General features: G+C 31.4%; 2 protein-coding genes across 2 annotated transcripts in view; one reads left to right on the forward strand and one right to left on the reverse strand.

The window, feature by feature from the left end:
* The first annotated feature begins 15,723 nt into the window (after positions 1-15,723).
* On the forward strand, positions 15,724-19,267 carry LOC110668869 (uncharacterized). The gene is made up of 3 exons (XM_021830255.2): positions 15,724-16,076; positions 16,872-17,079; positions 18,011-19,267. The coding sequence occupies exons 1-3, from the start codon at positions 15,837-15,839 to the stop codon at positions 18,418-18,420; spliced, it is 858 nt and encodes a 285-aa protein (XP_021685947.2). The 5' UTR covers positions 15,724-15,836; the 3' UTR covers positions 18,421-19,267.
* Positions 19,268-24,381: 5,114 nt separating this feature from the next.
* LOC110668895 (uncharacterized) overlaps positions 24,382-25,713 on the reverse strand; it is a 29,020-nt gene continuing 27,688 nt past the window's right edge. The window contains exon 14 of the mRNA XM_058138755.1: positions 24,382-24,604. The gene's annotated coding sequence lies outside the window, so the exon portion shown is untranslated. The remainder of the gene's footprint in view (positions 24,605-25,713) is intronic.

A 25,713-nucleotide genomic window follows, 5' to 3' on the forward strand; every position in this document is an offset into this window, starting at 1 on the left:
AGTATGGGTCTACAGAGCATCAGATTAAAGATTGTCCAAGGAGGATTGCTACAGCTACTCCAGCACAAGCAGATAGGCCTACTCCTGCAACTCAAAGGGGTATAAGGCCAGGTAAATATGAGGCAGCTGGTACATTACAAAGGCTAGCTTTAGAGTCAGCTGAGAGCCAGAGGCCAGGGCACCAGTAAGGGCATATGCCATGAGAGCTCAGGAGGAGCAGGATGCTCCAGATGTCATCAGGAGTATGTTCTCTCTCTATGACATACCTGTGCATGCATTGGTGGATCCAGGATCCACACATTCATACATCTGCATCGAGTTACCCCTGGAAAGGGAAATTCAAGTAGAGGAAAGTGACTAAGACATTTTAGTCACTAACCCACTAGGCCACAGTGTGGTGGTAAATAGAGTGTGTAAAGGTTTCCCGTTGAGGATTCAGGGGTATGAGTTCTCGGTAGACCTGATTGAATTGCCCTTTCATGAGTTTAATGTGATTTTGAGAATGGATTGGTTGCCACACCATCAGGTAATAGTAGATTATAGATTGAAGAGAATTACACTAAAAACTTCTGAGAATGATGAAATAATAGTTGTGGGGGAAAGGACGAATTTTCTATCTAATGTCATATCAACTACTGCTACAAAGAGACTGATCAGGAAGGGTTGTGAAGCCTACCTGCACATGCGATTGATATCAGAATGGCTAGATCTCGTCTCCATGACATTCCCACTGTGAGTGACTTTCCTGATGTGTTTCCTAAAGAATTGCCGGGTTTGTCGCTAGAAAGGGAAGTAGAATTTGCCATTGAAGTCCTATCGGGTACAACACCAATCTTTATTGCTCCCTATAGGATGGCACCCACTGAATTGAAGGAGCTAAAAATCCAGTTGCAGGAGTTATTGGATAAGGGGTTCATATGCTCTAGTGTGTCATCGTGGGGAGCTCTGGTGCTGTTTGTGAAAAAAAAGGATGAGACTTTAAGGTTATGCATTGACTACCGGTAGCTAAATAAAGTAACTGTGAAGAACAAGTATCCATTACCAAGAATTGATGATCTGTTTGATCAATTTAAGGGAGCAAGCATATTTTCCAAGATTGATCTCAGATCAGGGTATCATCAGCAAAGGGTAAAGGATGCAGATGTGTCTAAGATTGCATTCAGGACCCGGTACAGGCACTGTGAATTTCTAGTGATGATATTTGGTTTGACCAATACACCAGCAACTTTTATGGACCTTATAAACCGTATCTTCCATCCATACTTAGATCAGTTTGTAGTGGTCTTCATTGATAACATACTGGTGTATTCTAAGAATAGAAACATGATGAGCATTTGAGGATTATTCTGCAAACTCTAAGAGAGAAGAAGATGTATGCTAAGTTGTCCAAGTATGACTTCTGGTTGAGTGAGATCTCCTTTCTTGGACACATAGTATTAGCTGATGAGATTAGAGTGGATCCCAAAAAAATTGAAGTAGTGATGGAATGGAATCCTCCCAGAAATGCAACTGAGGTCAGAAGCTTTTTGGGGCTAGTTGGTTACTATAGAAGATTTATGAAGGGGTTTTCTCTGATAGCTGCTCCACTGACCAAGTTGCTACATAAAAATGTCAAATTTGACTGGAATGACAAGTGTCAAGCCAGTTTTGAGAGGTTGAAGGCTATGTTGACAGAGGCACCAATGTTGACACAACTAGTATCTGGGAAGATTTTGTGGTCTACAGTGATGCCTCACATAATAGGCTAGGGTGTGTATTGATGTAAGAGGGGAAAGTGGTTGCCAATGCTTCCAGGCAACTAAGGCCACATGAAAAGAACTACCTTACTCATGATCTGGAGTTAGCAGTGATTATATTTGCACTGAAGATATGGAGGCACTATTTGTATGGTGAAAAGTGCTACATCTACATAGATCACAAAAGTCTGAAATATTTGCCAATGCAGAAGGAGCTCAACCTTAGACAGAGGAGGTGGATTGAGTTCCTGAAGGACTATGACTGTGTGATTAACTACCATCCTGGGAAGGCAAATATAGTTGCTGATGCCTTGAGTAGAAAGTTAATTGCAACATTGAGATCCTTGAATGCCTGTTTGTCCTTAGCTCATGATAAAGCTATTTTGGCTGAGTTGTAAGTGAAGCCAAACCTGCTACAGCAGATTTAGGATGGGCTGAAGGTAAATGAGAAGCTAATAGCTATAATGGGCAAAATCCCAGAGGGAAAAGAAATTAATTATGAGGTGAAAGCATATGGGTGTTTATACTACAAAGGAAAAGTGTGTGTACCAGGTAATGGAGAATTGAATACTAGTATCCTAAAAGAGGCACACATCAGTGTTTATGCTATGCACCTAGGAAGTACCAAAAATGTACCATGATCTGAAGCCCCACTACTGGTGGCTTGGTATGAAGAAGGATATAGCTGACTATGTGACTAGATGTTTAACATGTCAGCAAGTCAAAGCAGAACATCAAGTTCTATCAGGTTTGTTATAGCCTATAAGCATACCTGAATGGAAATGAGAATAGGTCACCATGTAGTTTATAAGTGGTCTACCTCTCACACCCAGAAAAAACATGATGTAGTATGGGTGATAGTAGATAGATTGACTAAATCAGCACATTTTTTGCCAATCAGAACTGATTACTCGCTAGAGAAGCTAGCAGAGTTGTATATCAGTGAGATAGTTAGACTGCATGAAATTCCACTTTCCATCATATCCAATAGAGACCTAAGGTTCACATCCAGATTTTGGAAAAAGCTGCAAGAAGCCTTGGGCACACAACTCCATTTTAGCACAGCTTTTCATTCTCAGACGGATGGACAGTCAAAACGAGTAATTCAAGTAAAACTTAAAACTCATTGAATTACTACAACTATTAAATTGAAATGATAGTAATAATATGAAAAATGTGATCGGTCCTTGAAGATATGTTTAGGAGTTGTGTTATTGAGTTTGAGGGAAGTTGGGACAGATACCTCCCACTGGCAGAATTTGCATGCAATAATAGCTACCAAGCTAGCATTTAGATGGCTCCGTATGAGGCACTGTATGGGAGGAAGTGTACGACACCAGTGTGTTGGACTGAGTTGGGTGAAGATAAGCTTGTGGGACTAGACCTGGTGAAACAAACTAAGGAGAAAGTGAAATTGATCAAAGCCAATTTGAAGGTTGCCTTAGACCGATAGAAGTCTTATGTTGACTTGAGGAGAAAAAACATAGAATATGAAGTTGGCGACAAAGTGTTTCTCAAAGTCTCACCACGGAAGAAGGTATTGAGATTTGAAGAAAGGGTAAGTTAAACCCTAGGTTTATTGCCCTATATGAAGCCATTGAACGTGTGGGTCCAGTGGCCTACAGGCTAGCTTTACCACCAGAGTTGGACAAGATCCATAACGTGTTTCATGTGTCTATGCTAAGAAGATACCGATCAAACCCTTCACATGTTATCTCCATGGAAGAGATTGAAGTGCAACCAGATTTGACATATGAAGAAGACCCATAAGGATCCTGGCTCGGGAGGTGAAAGAATTAAGAAACAAGCAGATTTCATTGGTGAAAGTGCTTTGGAGGCACCACAACACTGAGGAGGAAACCTGGGAAAGTGAAGAGATGATAAGTCAATAGTTCCCTCAACTATTTACATCAGGTAAATTCGAGAACAAAATTTTAATTAGAGGGGATATTGTGTAATGTCCTCACTTTAGATAGTTCGTCCATTCTACTATTCCGGTGACTAATGTCTATCCAGATAGTCAGAATGTCTGAAACTATATTTAAACTAAGGTGAGGAGTCATAAATAACCCAAATAATAGTAAGAAAAATTAAGAAAAAATTTTAGAAATGAAATGTACTAAAGTTAAATGAGCCTAAGCTACAGCGATGGGTGATCCCAATGGGAAGTTACTGTGAAGACAGCTAGCAACCCTAAACCCAGGACCCTGTGAAATAATTTTTGAGACTCCAGTGAAGAGTTATTGAGGTTTAGATGACAAAAGAATTCCAAGAAAATGCTAAGAAAATTTTATCAATTGGTACATATGATTTTGGCTCAATAAGCTAAACGAAGGGCATTTTGGTCATTTTGTCTTCATAGATGATTTTTGACCAACTTGTCCATTCAAGTAAGTGAGGTATATGAAATAAAATGTGAATAAATATTGAAGAAAAATTTATTAAAATAATTAAAAAGAGAAGAAAGAAAAATGAAAACAAATGAAATAAAAATGCAATTATGACATTATTATGATGTCATTGAAAATTTATCCACCAATTACCATTCAACAAATACACATAAAAGTCAATAAAAGAGATAAGATTAAACAAAAATTTTTGCATCTTCTTCATTTCCTTTTTTTGGCCGAAACACACCTCTCACCTCCCTCCATTGTTGTCCTTCTTAAACCTTGCTAATTCCTTGAATTCTCACCCCAAAGTTCATAAATTCCTTCACAAAAACTTGTCACCCAACCTTGCTCAAGTGTTTGGCTACCAAGAAATTAAGAGAAAGTGAAGATTGGACATCTCAAGATTGTGCTCTAAGAGGTTAGTGCCCATTTCCTTTCTCTCTCTCATTATATTCTTTGGTAGAACATTAAAATGAGTTAGGATTTGTGAAAATTGAAATAAAATATGCATGTTTGACTAGCTTGAATTTTTGGCAGCCTTATATAGGTTAAGGTTTTGATGATTTAGTTGAATTGAAAAATGAAATTAATGATCCCTTGACATGAATTTAGTAATTAGAACATTGAAGTGTATGTTTAGTGCAAGAATTGGAATTTTGAAAATTAAGGTTTTGAATAAAATTAGGGTTTTGCTCATATAATAGTGAATGAATATTTTAATGGTCAATTAGTGACCATTTGGTAAGTTTTGACCACAAAATGAACTGAATTGTGGCATTAGATTAGAGATTTAGTATGCTGCCCTATTGTGTCAGCAGGTCTGGACTTGAGTCCAGTGTGTTTGGGCAGCCATAACTTGGTTTGTGCAGCTTCAATTGGAGCAAGCCCAATTGAAGGTGAAACTGGGGTCATAATGCCACAACTTTAATGAAGAAACCCTGCTCAAAAAACTAACTTAGGATGACCTAAAAATTGACCAAATCCGAGTAACCAATTCTGGACCTAGTAAAAATGACCAAATAAATAGTATTTGTTCATATCACTATAACTTTGTGTAGGAATGTCCAAATGATCTGATTTTTGAACCAATGGAAAGCTTAGACATATTAGAACAACTTTTATGAAGAACAAAAACTCAAATTCTGAACTTAACCAATTGAAATTGCTAGCCAAATTTAGGTCACAAAAAACTGCCAGAACCAAATTCTACCCAGAAAATCTGGGAATGAACTAATCTGGCTAGTTATGGTAAAAAGACCATAACTTGAGCTAAAAAACTCCAAATAGAGTTATCCAAAAAGGTAATTAAAGAAGACACATTAAGGAATAACTTTGATGAAGGAAGTTTATCCAAAATCCCACTGTAGATTGGTCCAATGGAACAATAAACATTGGCCATGAAATTTGAAAATTTGAAATAACTTTTAATGAACTTTGAATTGAGATTGGCAATTGATGCCAACAAGTGTAAAATTCAAAATGTGGGATTTTGGTGCAATTAGAACTAACATATCTATTATATATGAAAAAGTCAACATTTATGCATGAATAGTAAGGTGAATAGTAACCACCAAACATTAAGTGCAAAGAATCAAACAATTAACTTTGTAATATGCCCTAGTATGCCTAGTATGATTGGTTTGGATAGGTTGGCATGCCAATATGGTTCTAATAGCAGTACTACCTATGGCTTTATGCTATTTCGTGATTTGTGGTATTTTATGTCATTTTATGATATTATAGCCTATGGCCATTTTACTATGCTTGACACACTTGGCCTTGTGCCCGATGCTTGTTATGGTTTGTTAGCCATTCTATTGCACACCTGATAGACACTTTATGACCAATGGTGTGACGGCCTGAGGAACTTGGTACCCAGTGCCAGTTTACCCGTTTATCCAGTCCAGTCACTGGTATAGGTTATTTGGGCAAGCAAAAATAAGTCTTAATAAATTATAACCAAATAATGAACATAAAAAGTACTAAATGAATAATATTACAACTAATTACTAAGAATTTAATCTGCATAAAATAATACTACAATCTCTGGATATTCAATTATTTTAATTTATTTTTATTTTATATTGGCACAACTAAGTTGTATTGCTTAGCGCGTCGCTTTTTGCCACGCTTAGGTACTGGAGATACCGAGCGGTGCCCAACAGACCTCAAACTGGGTGAGCATTCAGATCTGCATCGAGTCCAGAGTCACCTCCACTACTGTGCATTTTGGTAGGGCCACTAGGCTTCATTAGATATTTTATATTTTGGATTTTGTAATTAGATTATCATTTTGCCATGTACATTATAAACTCATGTACTTATAGACTAGTGTAATTAGTTGTAAATTATGTTAATAAATAACATTTTGAGTATTTCTCCATGAAATTGAGTTTGATTATATTATGAATGGGATGTATAAAATTGTGTTGAACCATTGAGAATTGTTGAAATTTTATTGATAGTTACTGGAGTTGAGAATATGATGAACATATTGGGAGTGTTTTTAACAGGTTCCGAAGAACTGTTTTTCTAATTTATAGCCGGCACTCTGCCGGATTTTCTGTAAAATTTGCAAAAATTCGAAGTAATCAAAATTTCGATAAAATGACATAAATGGTATGAGTTTCATTTAAAATCCTTTAAATCAATAAATCAAGAATTGTAATTGAGATAAGATAAGAGTAGGTGCTTCGGCACACTGTGTGACATGCCTTGCTCGGCTACACTGTAGACGGGCAAGGGGTGTCACATATTAAGGGTAGCCCTCAAACTCGAGATTTTTGAAACTTCCTTATTTCCAACCCTTGGTGAAGTGGGGACACAAATTCTGACTTGTCTCCTCCCTTAACAAAACTGTCTTTTCCCACTTTTTCCCTGCTTGAAGACTTAGGATTCTCATACTATTGTGGAAGACCAAGAGAACCCCTTCGTGCATCTATAACATTGTAAATGCATTGGAGGTTTCCCTGCTAGCCTCAAAAGTCCTTCTAGGGCCTCTTGAAGATTCTCCCCTTTCATTTTTGCTTGCTCTTTTCTTAGAAATAGGGTAAGCAGTTAGTGCTCCAATACCCTTATTCTCGGGTGGAGCACTGATCAACCTTACAAACTATCTTAAACCTCATATTTTTTGAAAGCAAACAAATAGTGTTGAGCACACATAAAGCTCATGTAGAGTTACATGAACACACAACATGATATCAAACACAGCATATAACATTCATACATCATGTAATATATAGGGACTCAACCATAATGGACATGTATATTTTTAACTGTGCAGGTCAACATTCTTCCTTTTACTCTTATTCTAACTCTTTTCTACCATCTAAGTCCACTCATCTAACCTAGAGCTCTGATACTAATTTTATAATGACCCAAACTGGGGGTTGTTACTAACACTAGGAATCGATCAGCTTAAGGCTATTAGAAGCCATAGAAAGCCTAAAAAACCTATTAAACATAAATATATTCCTATATTTCACAATCTAAAAATACCCTAGACCATTCTACTTTAGTCTTTTCATTCATACTTAGTCATTCTTAACATAATTGTGGCTCAGAATTTGAACCTTTACATACATAAAATTACTAAAGTGTAATTAGTTCATATATACTCAAATGAGAAGTTAGCTTAGATTTCAAACATACATAATTACATCACTCATACTTAAGATAAAACATTTATTAAAAATCTTGAATACTAGCACAGTAACTATTCCTTTACAGTTTACATGTCCAACTAAATACACATCATGCATATCATATAGAAATTCTATAGCTATTCCTACTACTCATTCTCTAAAGAACTCTTCTATTCTTACACTCTTACATCTAGGGTGAAGGGAAAGGGGTAAGCTTACACAAGCTCAGTGAGGAAACTAACCAACATAAATTAATTATATCATTCATTTCATACATATGTAATGCATCATCCAAATAAGTTTTCACATAAAAAAACATTCCATATAAGATTGACTTGTCACTAATGATTCCCTAGATCCAATATACTCAGCTCATATAGAGGCTTCTCGAGACTTTGCTTAATATATCTAATATTCCCCGCCTCATATAAAAGCTCCTTAGGACTTTCGATTAAAAGCAATGCACCATGGGCTTATTAGGCCTCGCCTAGTCTTACCACCACAAATCATGCCTGATCACATAACATAAGGGGAATCAATGGGTCATCCAAATTCCATCATGCATAAACAATAATTATACAACATATTTGTGCTCCAGATACATACACCCTAGTAAACAATGAAATGATACATGTGGATGATCATGAATTACATTTAAAGAATTTACATTTATTAGAGTTAGAGTTACTCACCTCTTATAGCCTATCAACCACCTAACACGAACGAAAGCTATCCTCGGAACCTTAACTTTATGAGTCTCTCAAATTCGATCCTATAACATCGAACCCTAAATAGTTATATAAGACTCTAAAACTCTATACACATATTAAACATCTTATTTTAGGCCCTTAGGAACCATAAAATCATGTTTCATAACCTTAGGAAGGAAGGAAGGATAGGCCTGGCAGAACCCACTTCGGTTGCCAAAAGTCTTGGACTTTAACTAAAAAAGTCTCAGACTTCAACTGCAGAAGTCTCAAACTTTGGCTACAGAAGCTCAAGCTTTAGTTGGCCTTTTAGTCCAGTAGTACTTCGGCAGTCGAACCTAGAAATTTTCTAGATTTTTCTAAGAAATTGCATGCTTCGGCTGCCAAACTAATAGTTTTTGGCAACCAAACCTGGAAATTCTAGAATTCCCAATAACCTACAGAATCTCACTTCCCACAACACTAAAACTCATACCAAGCTCCCAAAACATGATCCACACATCCTAACCCATAATTAAAGCCTAAAACAACTTGAAATTAAACTTAAAACCAACATGCATCACTTAGGAACATGAACTCAAGGTTTCTATCAACCCTAAAATACATTAACAAGAATTCTTCAAATTCATCAAGGGGAAACTAGCCATTTAAAGCTTATAACATCTGAACTTGACAAAATCAAACAAAACATGTATTTGCAATAAGGTTTCTTCAAAACCCTAATATGCAAGAGTTTTCCCCCAACCCTAACAAATTGAAGGAATTCTCAACTATATAAGAAATCTAAACCCAGACAACCTAATCATACATAAATATATTTGGGTTCTTTCAAAAGATCAGTAGAAAAAGAGAGTTACCTCTTTTTTCCTTGAACTTGAAAGTGAGAGATTTGACGATCCTAGTTTGAATCCACTTTCCCAAGCCTCCAAAAAGAAGAATCAACTGTCAAAATGTGAAAAGGCTGATGATTTCTTCTCCAAGAACCTCTTGCATGCTACAGTAGTTCAGAGAGAAAGAAGGGAGAGTTCAAGTTTCTTTTTAGGCAAAAAAATGACTCTTTGCCCTTTTTTAACCCTTGCTGCTGAGGGGTTTTCGGCTATCGAAAGCTCAACTTTCGGCTACTGGAGTCCATTCTGTCCAAAAAGTATTTACACAGTGAAAAAAGACTTCAACTATTGAAAGTTCATATTTCGGTTGCCGAAATTCATTCTGCTCAAAGAAATACTTAAAAACTTTTATGAATCAAAACCTTTAAAACCTTTTCATTTTTAAATACATTTTGAACACCTCAAACAAATATATATATATATATATAGAGAGAGAGAGAGAGAGAGAGAGAGAGAGAGAGAGAGAGAGAGAGACTTTCTACCACCATTTCCTTCATCTATAGAATATTTGAATTTGTCTGAATATTCCATCTGCGACAGAAATGCCGATGTTGGGAAATGGTGGGTATTACAATGTGTGTATGTAATATATATATATATATATATATATATATATATATATATATATATATATATATATATATATATATATATATTATCAATTATAATAATTAAGAAATTCTAATATCCTAATTCAATTTTATTGAATTAAATTATCAATCCCTTTAAAATTAGTTCAATAAAATATGATTCAACTAATATTTGCAAAGATTTACTAATCAATCTTACAAATTAATATATATAACATTTGATGAAACATACTAAAAATATATGAAAAATGAAAATAAAAATCAATAATAAATATATGCATATTATCATATGTATGAACATTAAAAGAATAATAATATTATTTTTATCTTTAATAAAAAAAACAATCTAATAAATTTAATTACAGATACCTTAAATTTTTTACAATCAATTGTCAAACAATATAATTATTTAAATAATGGAAATTGATGATACCCAAACAAAAAATTTAAAAAAAAAATTAAATACTTGTCACAAAAAATAATGGCTATTAGGCAAATTCAATCTCTATATTGCTAGTGCCAAATGGCTGTAACACCCTCACTGTAGCAATTTCGCCCATTTTACTGTTTCGGTGACCAGTGTCGGTCTGGACAGCTAGAACGTCTGGAAAAATATTTAGACCAGAGTGAGGAGTCATAAATAACTCAAATAAGTGTAAGAAAAATTAAGAAAAAATTTTAGAAATAAAATACAACCAAGTTAAATGAGCCGATGCCCTAGCAATGGGTAACTTAGTGGGAACTTGCGGTCTTCGCAGCTAGGAGCCCTAAACCCGGGAGAAAATTCATAAAATAATTTTTCAGACTCTAGAGAAGAGTCATTGAGGTTTTTATGGCATTAGAATGCCAAGAAAATGCTTAGAAAAAATTTTAGATCGGTACAGACGATTTTGGCTCAATAAGCCAAACAGAGGGCATTTTAGTCATTTCGTCTTCAGAGATGATTTTTTACTAACTTGTCCAATTAAGTAAATAAATTATGTGACATAAAATATGAACTAATATTGATGAAAAATTAATTAAAAATGAGTAAAGAAATAAGAAAGAAAAAGAAAACAAAAATGAGATTAAATGCTAATTATGACATAAGCTTAAAGTAAAATGATGTAATTAAAATATTTTGGCCAATAAAAATTAAACAAATACATATAAGAAGATAAGAGAGAGTTGAAGAAGACAAATTAAAAATTAAAAGCCATCTTCTTCATTTTTTTTTCAAGATAGCCGAATCTCTTTCATGGTGAGCTTTCACGATTTTTGTCAAGCTTGAGCTTGATTTCTCCTTCATTCTTCCACCAAAATCCATAACTCCTTCCATCAAAAATTAATTCTACACGTAGACTAAGCTATTGATAACCAAGAAAAGAGGAAAAGAGAAAGTTTTTCACAAGTCCAAGAAGTGCCACTTCAAGGTTAGTGCTAAATCTCTTACTTCTCTCTTTACATTTTTTATTTGAACTTTGAGTTAAGTTAGAAAATGGAGAAAATTTGAAGAAAATATACATGTTAGAGACATTCAAATTTTTAGCAGCCATGGGGGAAGGTTGAGAATTGTTGATTTGATTGAATTAAATTGCTAGGGAATGATGTTTGATAATTATATTAGAATTAGATGTTGATTTGTGTATATTAGATGAAGTAATGGATTGTTAGGGTTAGGGTTTTGAGATTTAATTGAGGATTTAATGCTTAGATGTTTAATTTAAGTTCTAATGGTTAATTAGTGACCATTTGATGAATTTTGACCTTAAATTAGAGACCATTGTGGCATTGGAATAGAAATGGGTGTGCTGCCTTGTGTGCTCAGTAGGACTGGGTGTGAGTCTAACAGGTTTGGGCAGCTATAAATAGAGTTGTATAGGTTCAATTAGTGCAAGGCTAATTGGACATGAAACTAGACACATAATGGCACAACTTTAGTGAAGAAACCCTCCCAGAAAACCAAACTAAGTTGACCTAAAAATTACCCTAATCTGGGTGACCAACATGCTGTCCCTGGAAAATGACCAAATAAATAGTATTTGTTCAAATGGTCATAACTCAGTGTAGAAAAGTTCAATTGATCTGAAATTGTACTAGAAGAAAGATGAGACATAGCCCTACAACTTTCATGAAGAATACAAATCTAAATTCTGACCATAACCTAGTCAAATTGCCAACTAAACTTAGGTCACCAAATCTGGCAGAACTAAATTGCTCAGAAATTCTAGGTATAGGTTAATCCAGCTAGTTATGGTAAAATGACCATAACTTGAGCTACAAAACTCCAAATGGAGTGATTCAAAAAAATAAATGTAACTAGACATAATAAGGAACAACTTTCATGAAGACAATTTTGTCAAATTCCTACTATACAAATAACTAATAGAACAATAAACTTAGGGTATGAAATCTGAAAATTTTGAATAACATAAGATAAGCTTTGGAATGGTATTGGAAATCAATATAAACAAAAATAAAATGCAAAATGTGGTATCTTGGAGAACTTAGGTTCAATAAATTTATTATGTATTAAAAAGTCAATAATTTGAGTGAATAGTAATGTGAATAGTAATACAAAGACACAAAGTGTAAGAACTAAATTGGTAGAGGAAATTAAGGTATGAAATTTGGAATTCATGAAATGTTCATGGATTACTTAAAATAGAAATAGTAATTTACCTAAATGACTTAATGAACATTTAAGTTATGTGAATATATAGTTAAGATTTTTATTCCCATTACTAGTAGGTCTAATAAAACATAAGTGATACCACTTGAATAGGAAATGAAATTAACCTAGATGGATTGTTGAGACTTATACTCCTAACACCAATGGAGTTCATAATATATTAGCAATACAACTTGAAGTATGGAATGTACTTTACATGAATAGATTATTTAATGAATAAATGTGATAAAAGTGTCATTTGGGATTTAGGTTCCCATCAAGAGAGAAAGGAAAGATGTTTTGAATGTGAATTGTGATCAATATGAATGATGTAAGGAATGTATGAATATTATGATGAATGTATAAATTATGGAATTTGTCATGAAATAATGAAGTCATAAAACACAATACATTAATATTTAATGATATTATGTGCCCTTGTATTGTCTAGACATGTGTGTTAGATTGGGTAGATTGGCATGCCAATACGGTATTATTTTAGCAGTACTGCGAAAGGCTTTATGCCTGTACTCATGGCTTTATACCTGCACTCATGGCTTTATGCCAACATTCATAGCTTTTATGCCCAATTATGTGTTATCATGGCTTTTTAGCCATACTGACTGCATACGTGGTTGATGTTCTGCATCCCATGGTATGACGGCCCGAGGCACCGCTGTGTCCAGTGCCAATGACCCGTTATATAGTTTAGTCAGCCTGTCATAGGTTACCTGGGCAGAGAATAAAAAAAAATTATTGAAATAAATTAAAAATATTAGAAACTAAATAAATCAGTGAGAAAAATCTGAAAGGTATTAAACTAGTATTAAGAATTTAATTATTACGAAATGATCCACAACATATAGAAAATATTAAGAGAGTAAATGAAAGACTAGCAAAATAAGCATAACGTAAGTAATTATTAGAAATACATCCTCCATAATAAAATAAACATAAACTAAATATTTAGATTTATTTGTACATTATATAAATGATTATGGTAAACTTATGACAAAAGAGATTCTAGAGAGCAACATAAATGACAAAAAATGTACTGTATGGCAAATTTTATATGAACCCAGTAAAATTCTTGAGTATGAAAAATATGCTCTAATTATTTTTATTTGTATACATTATTTCTTGTTATATTATTGCACCACTAAGCAGAAATGCATAGCGCGATGGATTTGTTTCCTCGCGCAGGTACTGAAGTTAAAGCCCAGCGAATACTAAACAGAGATTTTGGAGTCCAGATCTGCGGAAGTGTCAGAAGTGTACAAGGTTGTCACCTCCTCAGCAATGCATGTAGATAGGGCCCATATAGATTATATTATGTATTTTGTATATTATAATTAGTTATTATTTGTAATGTAAACTATGAATTGTATGTTGAAATATAGATTATGAAACTGTACTTAATTTGTAGATCATGTAAATTATGAAATTATGTAATTATTTTGTAAATTATGCAAATTAAGGAAATTTAAAAATTTTGCTTATGTAATTTGAAAATGTTTACATATGAATTGAGTATGAATAGATTTGTACAAATGAGTATGTGAATTACAAGAATTAAATGTGAGATGAACATGATGAGCATGACTGATATTTATATTGTAAAATATTATTGAAAATTTCAAACAGATGAATAGTAAAATACATCAACTGATAATAAAATAGGGGAAACTCCGCTGGTTTCTCTCTAAAAAAATAATTGATATTAAAATATAACGAGATTAAATTATTAAAATTATAAAGTAAGACAAGATAAGGTGCTCCGGCACCGAATGTAGCACACTTCGCTCGGCTACACTGTAGTCGGGTGAGGGGTGTTACAATAGTAGTACCGGAAGAAAACTTGACATATATATATAATATGATTTTTTTTTATATATATAATTAGATATTTTCATTGTTTTGTATATATAAAAAAAAGTCAATGCATTTCAAACAGTACTATAAAACAATTTTCAAACTAATAACTTTTACTATTGTAATTAAATAGTGATTAATAGATTACTTTATAGAAAATATTTATCACAAATAAGTCATATATATAGACACAAAAACACAAAATTAAAAGGTTGGTGATTTGATTTAGTACTTTTTTGAATTATAAATCAAATCAAACCTAAAATTAAATTGTACAATAAAATCGAATTCAAATAGATTAAATGTTTAAATGCAAAAATTTTATTAATAAATGTTTAAAATTTAAAATTTGATTTTCATTAAAATATAAAATGAAACAATAAAGACTATTCAACGCATTACATTTAATGAGCGTGAAAATTACTATATTGCAGTTACAACAACACATAAAAATTTCATGTAAAAATGTTGTAAATAATCACGTAGAATTATGAAAGAAAATTTATTATTATATGTATACTAAATGCACTATAGATGATTAAATATTCTCCTAAAAAGTTTACCTTAAAGGAAGCCAAGCAATTAAAAGGGGAAACCCCAAAAATATATGGGACAAGGAATGCTAGACTTTTAAAAAATAAATAAATTAATTAAAAGATAGAGCTTTCATTAAATAGAGATAAAATATAAATTTAAAGTATAAAATTTTATATTATTTTAATTTTACATAAAAATTAAAATAAATAATTTATACAAAATATAATAATAATTATTTTAATTTGAAAGGAATCGACCTATTGAGAAAGTTTTGAATTGGCCATTCAATGAAAAGTATACTCCATTCAGTAATAATTTACTACTATTCGACTCCACGATTTTTTACCATTGTAAATAAAAACATCTTAAATGTAAATTCATCTTAAAAATATTGAAAATGAATCATCCATAATCATGAAAGAAAATTTATCATTTATATATATACTAAATGCACTATAGATAATTAAATATTCTCCTAAAAAAATTACCTTAAAGGAAGCCACGCAAATAAAGGGGAAAAAAAATGTATATAGGAAAAGCAACCCTAGACATTACTCAACAACCACAAAGGTCAAAACTCAAAAGCCACCATGAATATAATGGTATAAACCATAGTATCTTTAAATAAATAAATAGAAACAAAAATAAAAATAGTGATGTGGAAAATAATAAAGGCTATAAATATTGTGGTCCTCGTGCACATTTTTGTCTTGCAAGAGCCTTTTCTTTCCTTGTTTCTTTCTTCTTCTTCTCCTACCTTCCCATCAATATCTCTATCTTTCTTTATTTGAAATAATTCAAAGGAGAGAGAGGGAGAGAGATGGGTATTAATAATCATCTTGTTGAAGAGAAGGCTCTTGATTATGGCAATAGCAGAAGAAGAAGAAGCATGGACAGCCTTGAAGAGAGAGTATCTGTGTTTCTTGATGAAGATTTTGATCATTCTAATCCTTCTTTTGATGGCCATGATCATTATGATGATCATGATTCCTTTATTGATGATCATCAAAACTCCATGGAAAGAACAATTTTCTGGGAATCACAAGAGGCTTTGCTTCAGGTATATAATAATAATAATAATAATTCATTTTCTTCTTTTTCCTTTTCTGACCTTCAATTATTCATTTTGTTCAATTTCTTGCTTTTTTTTTTTATCAAGAAATCAATTTCAATTCTTTCTGAAAGAATTAATAATCTCGATAAAATGATAGTTTAGAATCCTTTTTAATCTTTAATTAGTTTGTTTCTCAAGTAATAAAGTTCAAATCTTTACCATTAAAAAGTAAAATATACTTTTAAAATCAACAAAGTTTTTTATTTTTCATTTTTTGAAAACGGCAAAATTTTTATTTTATAATACTAAATTAAAATTTCTTAATTAATTATAAGATAATTTTTAAAATTCTCTAAAATGCTAAGAAAAAAGCAGCTAAATGGATTTTTTTTTTTAATTTTAAGCATATAATATATAATTAAGAAATGGACAAATAGATATTTTATTTTAGCAAGGTAATTAAAATGCTTTGTATCTTAGCTAGTATAGTAGTAATTTTTTTTGGTATGTGCTCAATTTTGGCAATAATTTATATTTTAATAGTATTGGTTATAAACCTGCCACTTGTATGATTGAGACACCAAACCCTAAATTTTCTTTTTTAAATATACTATTTTTCATTATTCTTAATTCTTGTAAATCTAGAATATCAAAAAAAAATGTTGGCAAATGGGTATCATAATCATAAACTAAAAATTAAAAAAAAAAGTTTTTTATTCAGTAATATTAAGGTTATTTTTAAAATTATGTACAAATTAAAAAGGAAATAGCAAGAGAATTATTGTTGTGTACAAATTGCAGGAAGTTCTAGAATGCCATAGCACAACAGGGTCAAAGTGGAGGAAAGAGATAAACAGAATAATAGAGAAGGCAAAGGAGAGAGAGTGCTGCAAATGCGCTGAGCCCACTAGCTGTTTCAGGCGAAAGGTTGTTGATTTCCTCTGCCAAAGAGGTTTCAATGCTTCTCTCTGCACTTCCAAGTGGAATCACACTAAAAAATTCCCAGGAGGTATAATTTATGTTTGATTCAATTTCATTTCACAAAATTTTATAAATTTTTAATTGAATTTTATATTTTTTTTATTTGAATACAGATTAAAATTTAATTATATGAATTGAATTTTATGAAATTAGTTATAATTAAAATTAATTCCCATCAAATTTAATAGAATTCGAAATAAATTTCACAAATTTATATAATAATATTTTTTGAACTAAAACGGTCATGGTAAAAAAGTTTCACTCAATCATCTATTTTCTTATATTTATTATAAGAATTCAGTTTTATTATATCAAACTCTATTAGTTAAAGAAGAAAGTGAAAAACACAAACTTACTTTCTATCTATTTACTATTAATATGTCTAGATAACTATATAAGATACTTTATACTTTTGTCTTAAATTTGTAATATATAAACTTATTATACACTTAGTAATAACAATATTTATATTATTGAATAAATCTCCTATCCTATCCTATGAGATGTAAATTTATTTTATATCTAATGGTAATTGTTTTATATGTTTGTTAATTGTTATAAATTTATTAGGTATAAAATTTTGTTGATAGAGTAAAAAATTATAATTTTTTATTTTATTATTTTTTATGAAGTAGAAAATTATAAATTTTTTTTTAAAATTTTATTCTTAACTATAGTTTAAGAAATGATAGTAAATAAATTTCAATTATGAAATTATACCAAATATGAATTATATAGAATTTAATTAAATTCTATATTTTAAATTGTATCATATTGAACAGTTAAATTCATTTTAAATAAATTTTAGCTAGAATACAATTCAATTCCATAAAAATTTATGCAATGTAATTGAAGGAAACACTATATGTGTAAGAGTTAGTTTGGCTCTATAAAACAGCAACTTGTGAAAGCTACTTATTTTTTTCAATATTTTAATATTTTTTTGTTCTCCACTTAAGGGAAACATGAGTACATTGAAGTAATTGTGAGCACAAGTGGACGCAAGAAGCAAATCCCATACCTAATAGAATTGGAATTCAAGGAACAATTTGAGATAGCAAAGGCATGTGAAGAGTACAAGAAACTTGTAGCTCAATTACCAAAATATTACATAGGAAAAGCTGACTACCTAAATGCCATTGTTGGTATTCTCTGTGACTCAGCCAAGAGATCAATGAAGGAGAAGAAAATCCATATGGGTCCATGGAGAAAGAGAAGCTTCATGCAAATGAAATGGTCGAGTTCTTCCACAGGAGCAGGAAGCTCCATAGATGAATCTTCAAGTAATAATTTTTCTCTGCTTTCATCAAACCAAGCTCATGATTCTTGCTTCCACTTCTCTGCAGCTCCTGCTGTGATAGTCACTTGATTATATGCTCACTGGAAGCCAAAATAAATAGAAGCATTACTGTTTTTGATAGAGAAATTTTCAATTTACAATTTGGTCCCTGGGTTTTATCCTATTTACACTTTAGTCCTTGGATTTTGAAAAAATAATTATTTAATCTCTTGGTTTTGCACTATATTACACTTTAATCCTTGAATTTTTGAAAAATAATTATTTAATCTCTGAATTTTATATTATATCATACTTTAGTCCCTGGAATTTTAATATATAGAACAATTTAGTCCTTCTGTTAATGGATAAAATTATCATAAACATTAAAATTACAAGGACTAAATTGTTATATATATTAAAATTAAAGGAAATAAATAATTCTTTTCTCAAAATTTATGAATTAAAGTGTAATATAATGCAAAACTAAGGAACTAAATACTTAATTTCTCAAAATTCAAAGACTAAAATGTAATATAAAGTAGAAACTAAAGACTAAATTGTAAATTTGCCTTTTTTTTTTGACTCTTCAAGTTTCTGGGGTGATTTATATATGCAATAAAAATAAAAATAAAAACAGTATACTTATGCTTGAGTATTGAGTGGGGTAATGAGAGCTGTAATGTGCATTTGCTAGGGCAGACCTCAGAAAGCTTTCAAATTGGAATACTTAAAGTTTGCATCTTGTGGGTCATTCAAGTAGCAATTCTAGGTCAAGTAATTAATAGAAGAGCTTGAAGTGGTGTTAGTATATGTGTATCTCTGTGATGCTAATGGAGAGCAGATTGTTCCCAGGAAAATTTTTGTTATTATCAGAAATGTATGACTTGTTTTGTTGAGTATTTTATCTATGCAATGAAGCAGAAGTTTTTCCAGAGAACTTACTATTGAGTGCTATTGTGTTTAGGGGTGAGTAAAATTTGGTTAAAATCGGAAAAAATTCAATTGAATTAGTTTAGTTTAGGAATTTTATTTTATGTTTTTGGTAAGTTGATTTAGTTCAGTTTTTAATTTTAAGAAATTCAATTTGGTTTTATTTTTTAAGGAAAATCAATAAAACTAAATCGGATCAAATAGTTTATTTTTTTAATTAATTGTTATTAAGTCTAAAAATAGAATTTAAAAATAACTAAAATTAGGTATAAAATAATCTAAAATAAACAAAAAAAAATGTTCAAGTGAAGTTTAAATTGATAAATCAAACCAAATCAATTTAAACTGGTTCGATTCAATTCAATTTTCTCTCAATTTTATTCGGTTCAATTTAATATGCTATAAATTTTAATTTCTTTAATTTTTCAAATTTTCAAACCAAATCAAACTAAATTTATTAATGCTCACCTCTACTTGTGTTATTGATTTCTTCAATGTGGTTTGTGTGGACATTATTTTTTAAGTTTCATAAACTCAAAAAAGGGCAAGTAAGCAAGTAATGCTATTTAAGTATTTATCCCAAACAGTGTGAATACTGAATCCCTTCTCCAAAACCCTTCTACGTTTTGAATTGGAATACTTTCTTGTGTACTTTTTCAACTATACTTTACATACTTTCATTGTAGGATATACAATGTCTTCAATAAAATATAGCAAAACAATCAGGCAAATGCAACTCCAACCATGTTTAATAATAGATTTTTCTTATCTAAATTCAGTTTATAATAGACTTGAAGACACAACATATATAATAAAATCTATTTATTAAATATATGAATCTCATATATTTATATTTTAAATCCATGATGATAGATCATATTTAAATAATAATTTACTATCGATGACAGGGCAATTCCCTTATCAATCACAAAACTAGCATATAAATTTCATAGTTCAACAAGAATATTATGTGACTTCCATCCAAAGGAAGTCACAGTTGAAAAAGCAGCAGCAAAGAGAAAATCTATATTTATCTGGGCCATTCACTTTTAAAGCTTTCATCAAAGTTAAATGGTAAAAATAAATCCATATAGTCAATCTCAACTAATTTAGAATGAATCCGTATTTATATTATCATTTTCACCTCTAAAACTATAAGGTCCGACTAATACTTGTACACATATTAAATACTCTAATTAATGAAAAATTTTAGAATACAACTGTTGTAAGTGCAATGGATTTATTATAATCATAGATAATATTGGATCCCATGTGAAAGAAATTAAACAGGTTATCTTTTTTACTTTTACCAGCAACAAGAAGGACGATGAAGACACAACTTTCAAGCAACCTGGTTTTCAAACTCAACTTTCCCAACTATTAAGAAACAAGCATAGAAGCCTAACCATCTCAAATGCATCATTAGAATAATTCAAACCAATTATGCAATAGTGCCTCAACCAACTGCTTGATGGGATTGTCACACCTTCCTTTTAAATTGATCATTCGCAAAGACACTGCACCCATCAAAATCATAAATTTGTCTTGTAAAAAGATCTGTTTTTGAATTTTAGTGTCTAACCATGCACAAGAAGTGTAATAATCTTAAATCCACCATTAAATTAATTCAAAGATACTAATACTGTCTCAACCTGCCGCATGATAGAAGTATGATGGAATCCATTCTAAGGTAATTTGTGCCTAACATTGAAAGTATGAAATTTCAATATGAGGCATATATGGACTTGCACTGTCTAACCAGATAAATTTCAATAGCCATCTTTAAACTTTAGTGATTGTGATAAAGCCATCCCTAAACTTAAAAAGGTAATATAAAATTCCGTGATCTTTGAAATTTTGCACAGTAAAATATTTTTGACTCCCAATAACTGGTTTACAAGTAATATACTAATGTGAACAATCCAAAATAGCAATAACGTGAACGATTGTTTTTTTTTTTTTATTTAAGGCAAAGTTCCTCTAATTAGCCGTTATACATCTAATACTTTATTATTTCATACGGCTGAAATTCTTTCATGATTAATCTTAGAGGTGGCAATTTTAGATACGACCCGCGAACACAATACGAAAATATAAGATTTGGATTAGGCTTATTTGTGTTCGTGTCGAATTCGTGTCGACCCATTTATAACACGGTTTTAATTGTGTTGTGTCACGAGTTAACCCGCTAACCGGACTTGACACGTTTATGACACGATTTAATATTTGTGTCATGTATTGACCGGTTACCCACTAACCCATTTGACCCACTATGACCGATGAACCCACTTAAGCGAGTTAAATGAGTTAAGTCGTGTCAAACTGTATTAAATGGGTTATTTCGTATTAAATGAGTCGTGTCGTGTTGAATACACCTAATAAAATTTAATATTAATCGTGTTGTGTCATGTAATTCATATAATAGAAGGGTCTTATTCGTGTTTAAATTTTTGACACGATTTATTAATCGTGTCGTGTTCGTGTTGACCTTAATCGTATTCGTGTCATGTGTTGATACAACACGAACACGACCCATCAACCCGAATTGCCACCCCTAATTAATATGTGAAGAAAATTATAACTAGTTTTACTACTATCACATAAAAGAGAGAATTATTTGCGGCTCTCCTAGGGTTCCCTCATCTGGGATCCCTTGGGAAGAGAATCACGTTGGCCTTGCGAACAGCTTGATGCATTATCTCCCTTCAACCCTTTAGCGAAATGTGGCAATGTTACTGTTACTCTGAATTACATAAACTGGGTATTGAGAATAAGAAAGATTTTATAATATAAAATTTCAAAGTTCAGGAGATTTTATGTTATATTTTTAAGTTCAAGGACGATTCTTTTACAACCCCTAAAGTTCAGGAACGACTCTTAAAATTTGTCCCTCTCTAGCCTTAACAACTAGCTTTTGGGATATGATTCTTTTAAGTTCATATAATAGTATCAAAGCCGTTCATTATATCTACCATTTGCAGATATGTGGTGCATAAGGTGAAATCGAAATAACAATGTTCGCTCAGAACTAGATTAAGGGGGTGTTTGGTTTACCTGTTGAGTGCAGCTGATAGCTGATAGACACCCAAACAGGTAAATTGTGGTGTTTGGCAAGCTTAAAAAAATAGAGCTGATAGCTGATGGGCAACTAATATGATACCCATCATTGCGGTTTTGTATATCTCTATTTTTTTTATTTTTTTTCTCATCAGCTGATAGCTGATCTGGTTTTATTTTTTATTTTGACCATATTATCCTTTTTTATTTAACTTGAAAATTAATATTATTAATATTTTTATTTTTTTTATTTGTAATTTTAACATTTTAATTAACATATTTCAACTTTGTTAAAATATTTTTTATTAATAACATAAAATATAAAATATTTATTTATATCCAAAAACTTAAAATTAATTATAAATTTTTCTATTAACAATAATAATTATTTTATTATTTTATCTATATTTTTAAAATTATTTAATTATCTTTAAAAAATAATTATTTTCTTATTTCAACAATAAAATAAATGATATAATATAAAAGATTAATAATTATATATTTATTTAAATAATATAATATATTAATTTAATAATTATAAATTTAATTTAATAATAAAATAAATAATATAATGTAATAAATTTATAATTTTATGTTTATTTAAATAATAAAATAAATTATATGATATATACCCTTATTAGTCATTTCACATATTAACAGCAACAGTTAAATATAATTTTACCAAACACTTAATATAAACAGCTATCATCTATCGATTGTATTCAACAGTTAATCCAAACAGGCCCTAAGCTAGTGCAAAGCCAACGTATATGAGTGCGTGCTGACCGTGAGAATGTTACGATATCTTTGCAAGCAACAAGCAAGCTTTAGAATGTAACCTACTCAAGGAAATCACGTATGCATTACCATTCACATTTAGTTGCTTTACACTATGGCCACCAAGTTTAAAATGCTCATGTTTTTCCAACAAAGTGTTATCAATATCTTTCTGTTATTAAGGATGATGAATGTGAGTTCTAAATTGAATTAAGCAATCTTATTCCTGCTTTGTATAAAGGTTATTTCCGTAACTCAACCCTAATTTCCAAGTCATTAATAAAATAACTTTCCGTTATTAAACGATATACTTTGACTGCCTTTCGCTATGCACAGCTGCATCAACTCATAATCAAAATCAACTTTCTATAGTCACTCAATGAAACCAACTTAATCCAAGAAGCCTTGACACTACATTTGTTCATTACCACAAGAAAAACCGGGCAAACAAAGTAATTCACCCATAACCCCCAAAATCATGTAAATATCGGTGCTTCCTTCACCACATTCAAACTTAACGTCCACTATTTTTTTTTTAGATGCATTCTCAAGGAGGTATCCCAGACCTTTACACATTTTGCTCTAATCCTCTGGTGCCTCGTTTTAAAGCGCTCCATACACAACCCCTGGGATCGAACCCGGGACGTTGCTTAAGGGAGGACGAGCCCCTACCGCTCGACCACACCCCTGGGGTTCTTAACGTCCACTATTTAAAATATATTATATTTATTTATACATAATCTTTAATATTTTCTCAAATATATAGATTTCAAAATTCAAATATATCTTGCTACAAGTGAATTCTATTTATTAAAATTGATGAATAGTTTAGCTTTGTCAAATGAATACCTTCTAATATAACAAATCAAAAACTCAAATCCTACAAGTCCCTAAAAGAAAAGGGAAAAAAAAAAAAAGTTTTTAACTTTAGGCAAGTGAACTCATTAAAAATTCCTGGATAGTTTAATTTCACTACAGTGATTGAAGTTATTGTTAATTTCAACATAGATTAATTGTCATAATTCAATATTTTTTTTATCAGTAACCAATTTGATATTTGCATAAATTGGCCTAATATTGATCCCATTTTGTGTATTAATACGCTGCAAACCTTCACGATGGCACAGACCATTGAAAACGAGCAGGAGAAAGACTGTTCAACTCAAGTAGGAGAATTTGCAATAATTTGCTTTAATTAAATAATCAAATGCAAATACATAACATCTATAACAGTTAGCATATTTTGTTGTTTCTAAGCTAAGTTAATAAAACCGAGCAAAGCTGGAGTTGTTCAATTAAAAAATTTATCAATCCTAAAGGTGTCAAAACTCAACACGACTCGATTGTTTACAAGCTTGTTATCAGGATTACTACTAGCACAAGTATACCCCAGCGTGACAATTTGCAAGAAACTAAAATTATACTCGACCTCTATGGCACAGAAATGTGTGTAATCACTTGATAATTTGTGTTTAGACAAAAATGATTACATAAACAAATTTTGTAATTTATAGCTTGTTAGAAGAAAGAATACAAGTAATGAAGAAAAGGATTGTGTATTTGTCTGTGTCCCATTTACAGAGATATTACATCTATTTATACATGAGAATATGAACTAATTTGGACAAGAATAATAATTGCTATAATTATGCTACACAAATCTCCTATAATCATCTTGATTCTTTGTAATTATGTTACACAAATCTCCTATAATCATGTGATTCTTTGTAATTATGCTAACACCCCCTCAAACTCAAGGTGGTAGCAAACTTGAGTTTGCTTAAGAGATCCCGAAAGCGGGAGGATGCGTTTTGGTGAATATATCGGTTTGGAGGAGATAGGAATCAAACATATGGTGCCATGAGCAACATGATGACGTACAAAATGACAATCAATTTCGATGTGTTTGGTACGCTCATGAAATACATCATTATGATAAATATCAATGGCAAGTATATTATCGCAATGGATTATTGTGGCAGAATAATGAGTGACACCAAAATCACTTAATAACCACCGTAACCAAAGTAATTCGATGTAGCATCGAAGAGCACGATATTCAAATTAGAACGTGCAACAATTTGCTTTTGCTACGCCAAGAGATAAGAGAATTACAGAAGAAACAATAACGCGACGAGATCACATCGAGTAGCGGATAATACTAGGGAGGAGGTAGCGGAAAAGTGCAAACCATGAAAAAGAGTGCCTTTGATATAACGAAGGATGAGAAATGAGTTGAGCGAGGAGCATATAAATGAGATATGAAATATCAGTCGCGTGAGATAAACAAGACTCGATATAAAGTAGGATCATCAAGAGGAGTGCCATCAAGAGGTGTAAGTTTGCAATTGAGCTCCAATGGGGTTGATCTCTGATGCGAGAAAGTAAGTCGGATGCATACTTGGCTTGAGATAGATAATAGCCATCAATTTTGAGAAACTTCAAGGCCCAAAAATAGAGAGAACCTGTGTCTTTCATTTCAAAATGTTGATTGAGATAATGTTGTAACTCTAAAATACCGGATGAATCATCTCCTGTTATTATCATATCATCAACATAAAGCAGAAGAACAATACCGAGTGAATAATGCAGAATCATGTGGACTAGAGAGAAACCAAG

The sequence above is a fragment of the Hevea brasiliensis genome, chromosome 16, assembly GCF_030052815.1.
Source record: "Hevea brasiliensis isolate MT/VB/25A 57/8 chromosome 16, ASM3005281v1, whole genome shotgun sequence".
Taxonomy (NCBI): Eukaryota; Viridiplantae; Streptophyta; class Magnoliopsida; order Malpighiales; family Euphorbiaceae; genus Hevea; species Hevea brasiliensis.

Excerpts from the sequence above, each read along its gene's own strand:
- LOC110668869 (XM_021830255.2), top strand. The coding sequence starts at position 15,837 with ATGGGTATTAATAATCATCTTGTTGAAGAGAAGGCTCTTGATTATGGC. Across the intron at positions 16,077-16,871 it reads CACAAGAGGCTTTGCTTCAG|GAAGTTCTAGAATGCCATAG; the intron begins GTATATAATAAT and ends TACAAATTGCAG. Across the intron at positions 17,080-18,010 it reads CACTAAAAAATTCCCAGGAG|GGAAACATGAGTACATTGAA; the intron begins GTATAATTTATG and ends TCTCCACTTAAG.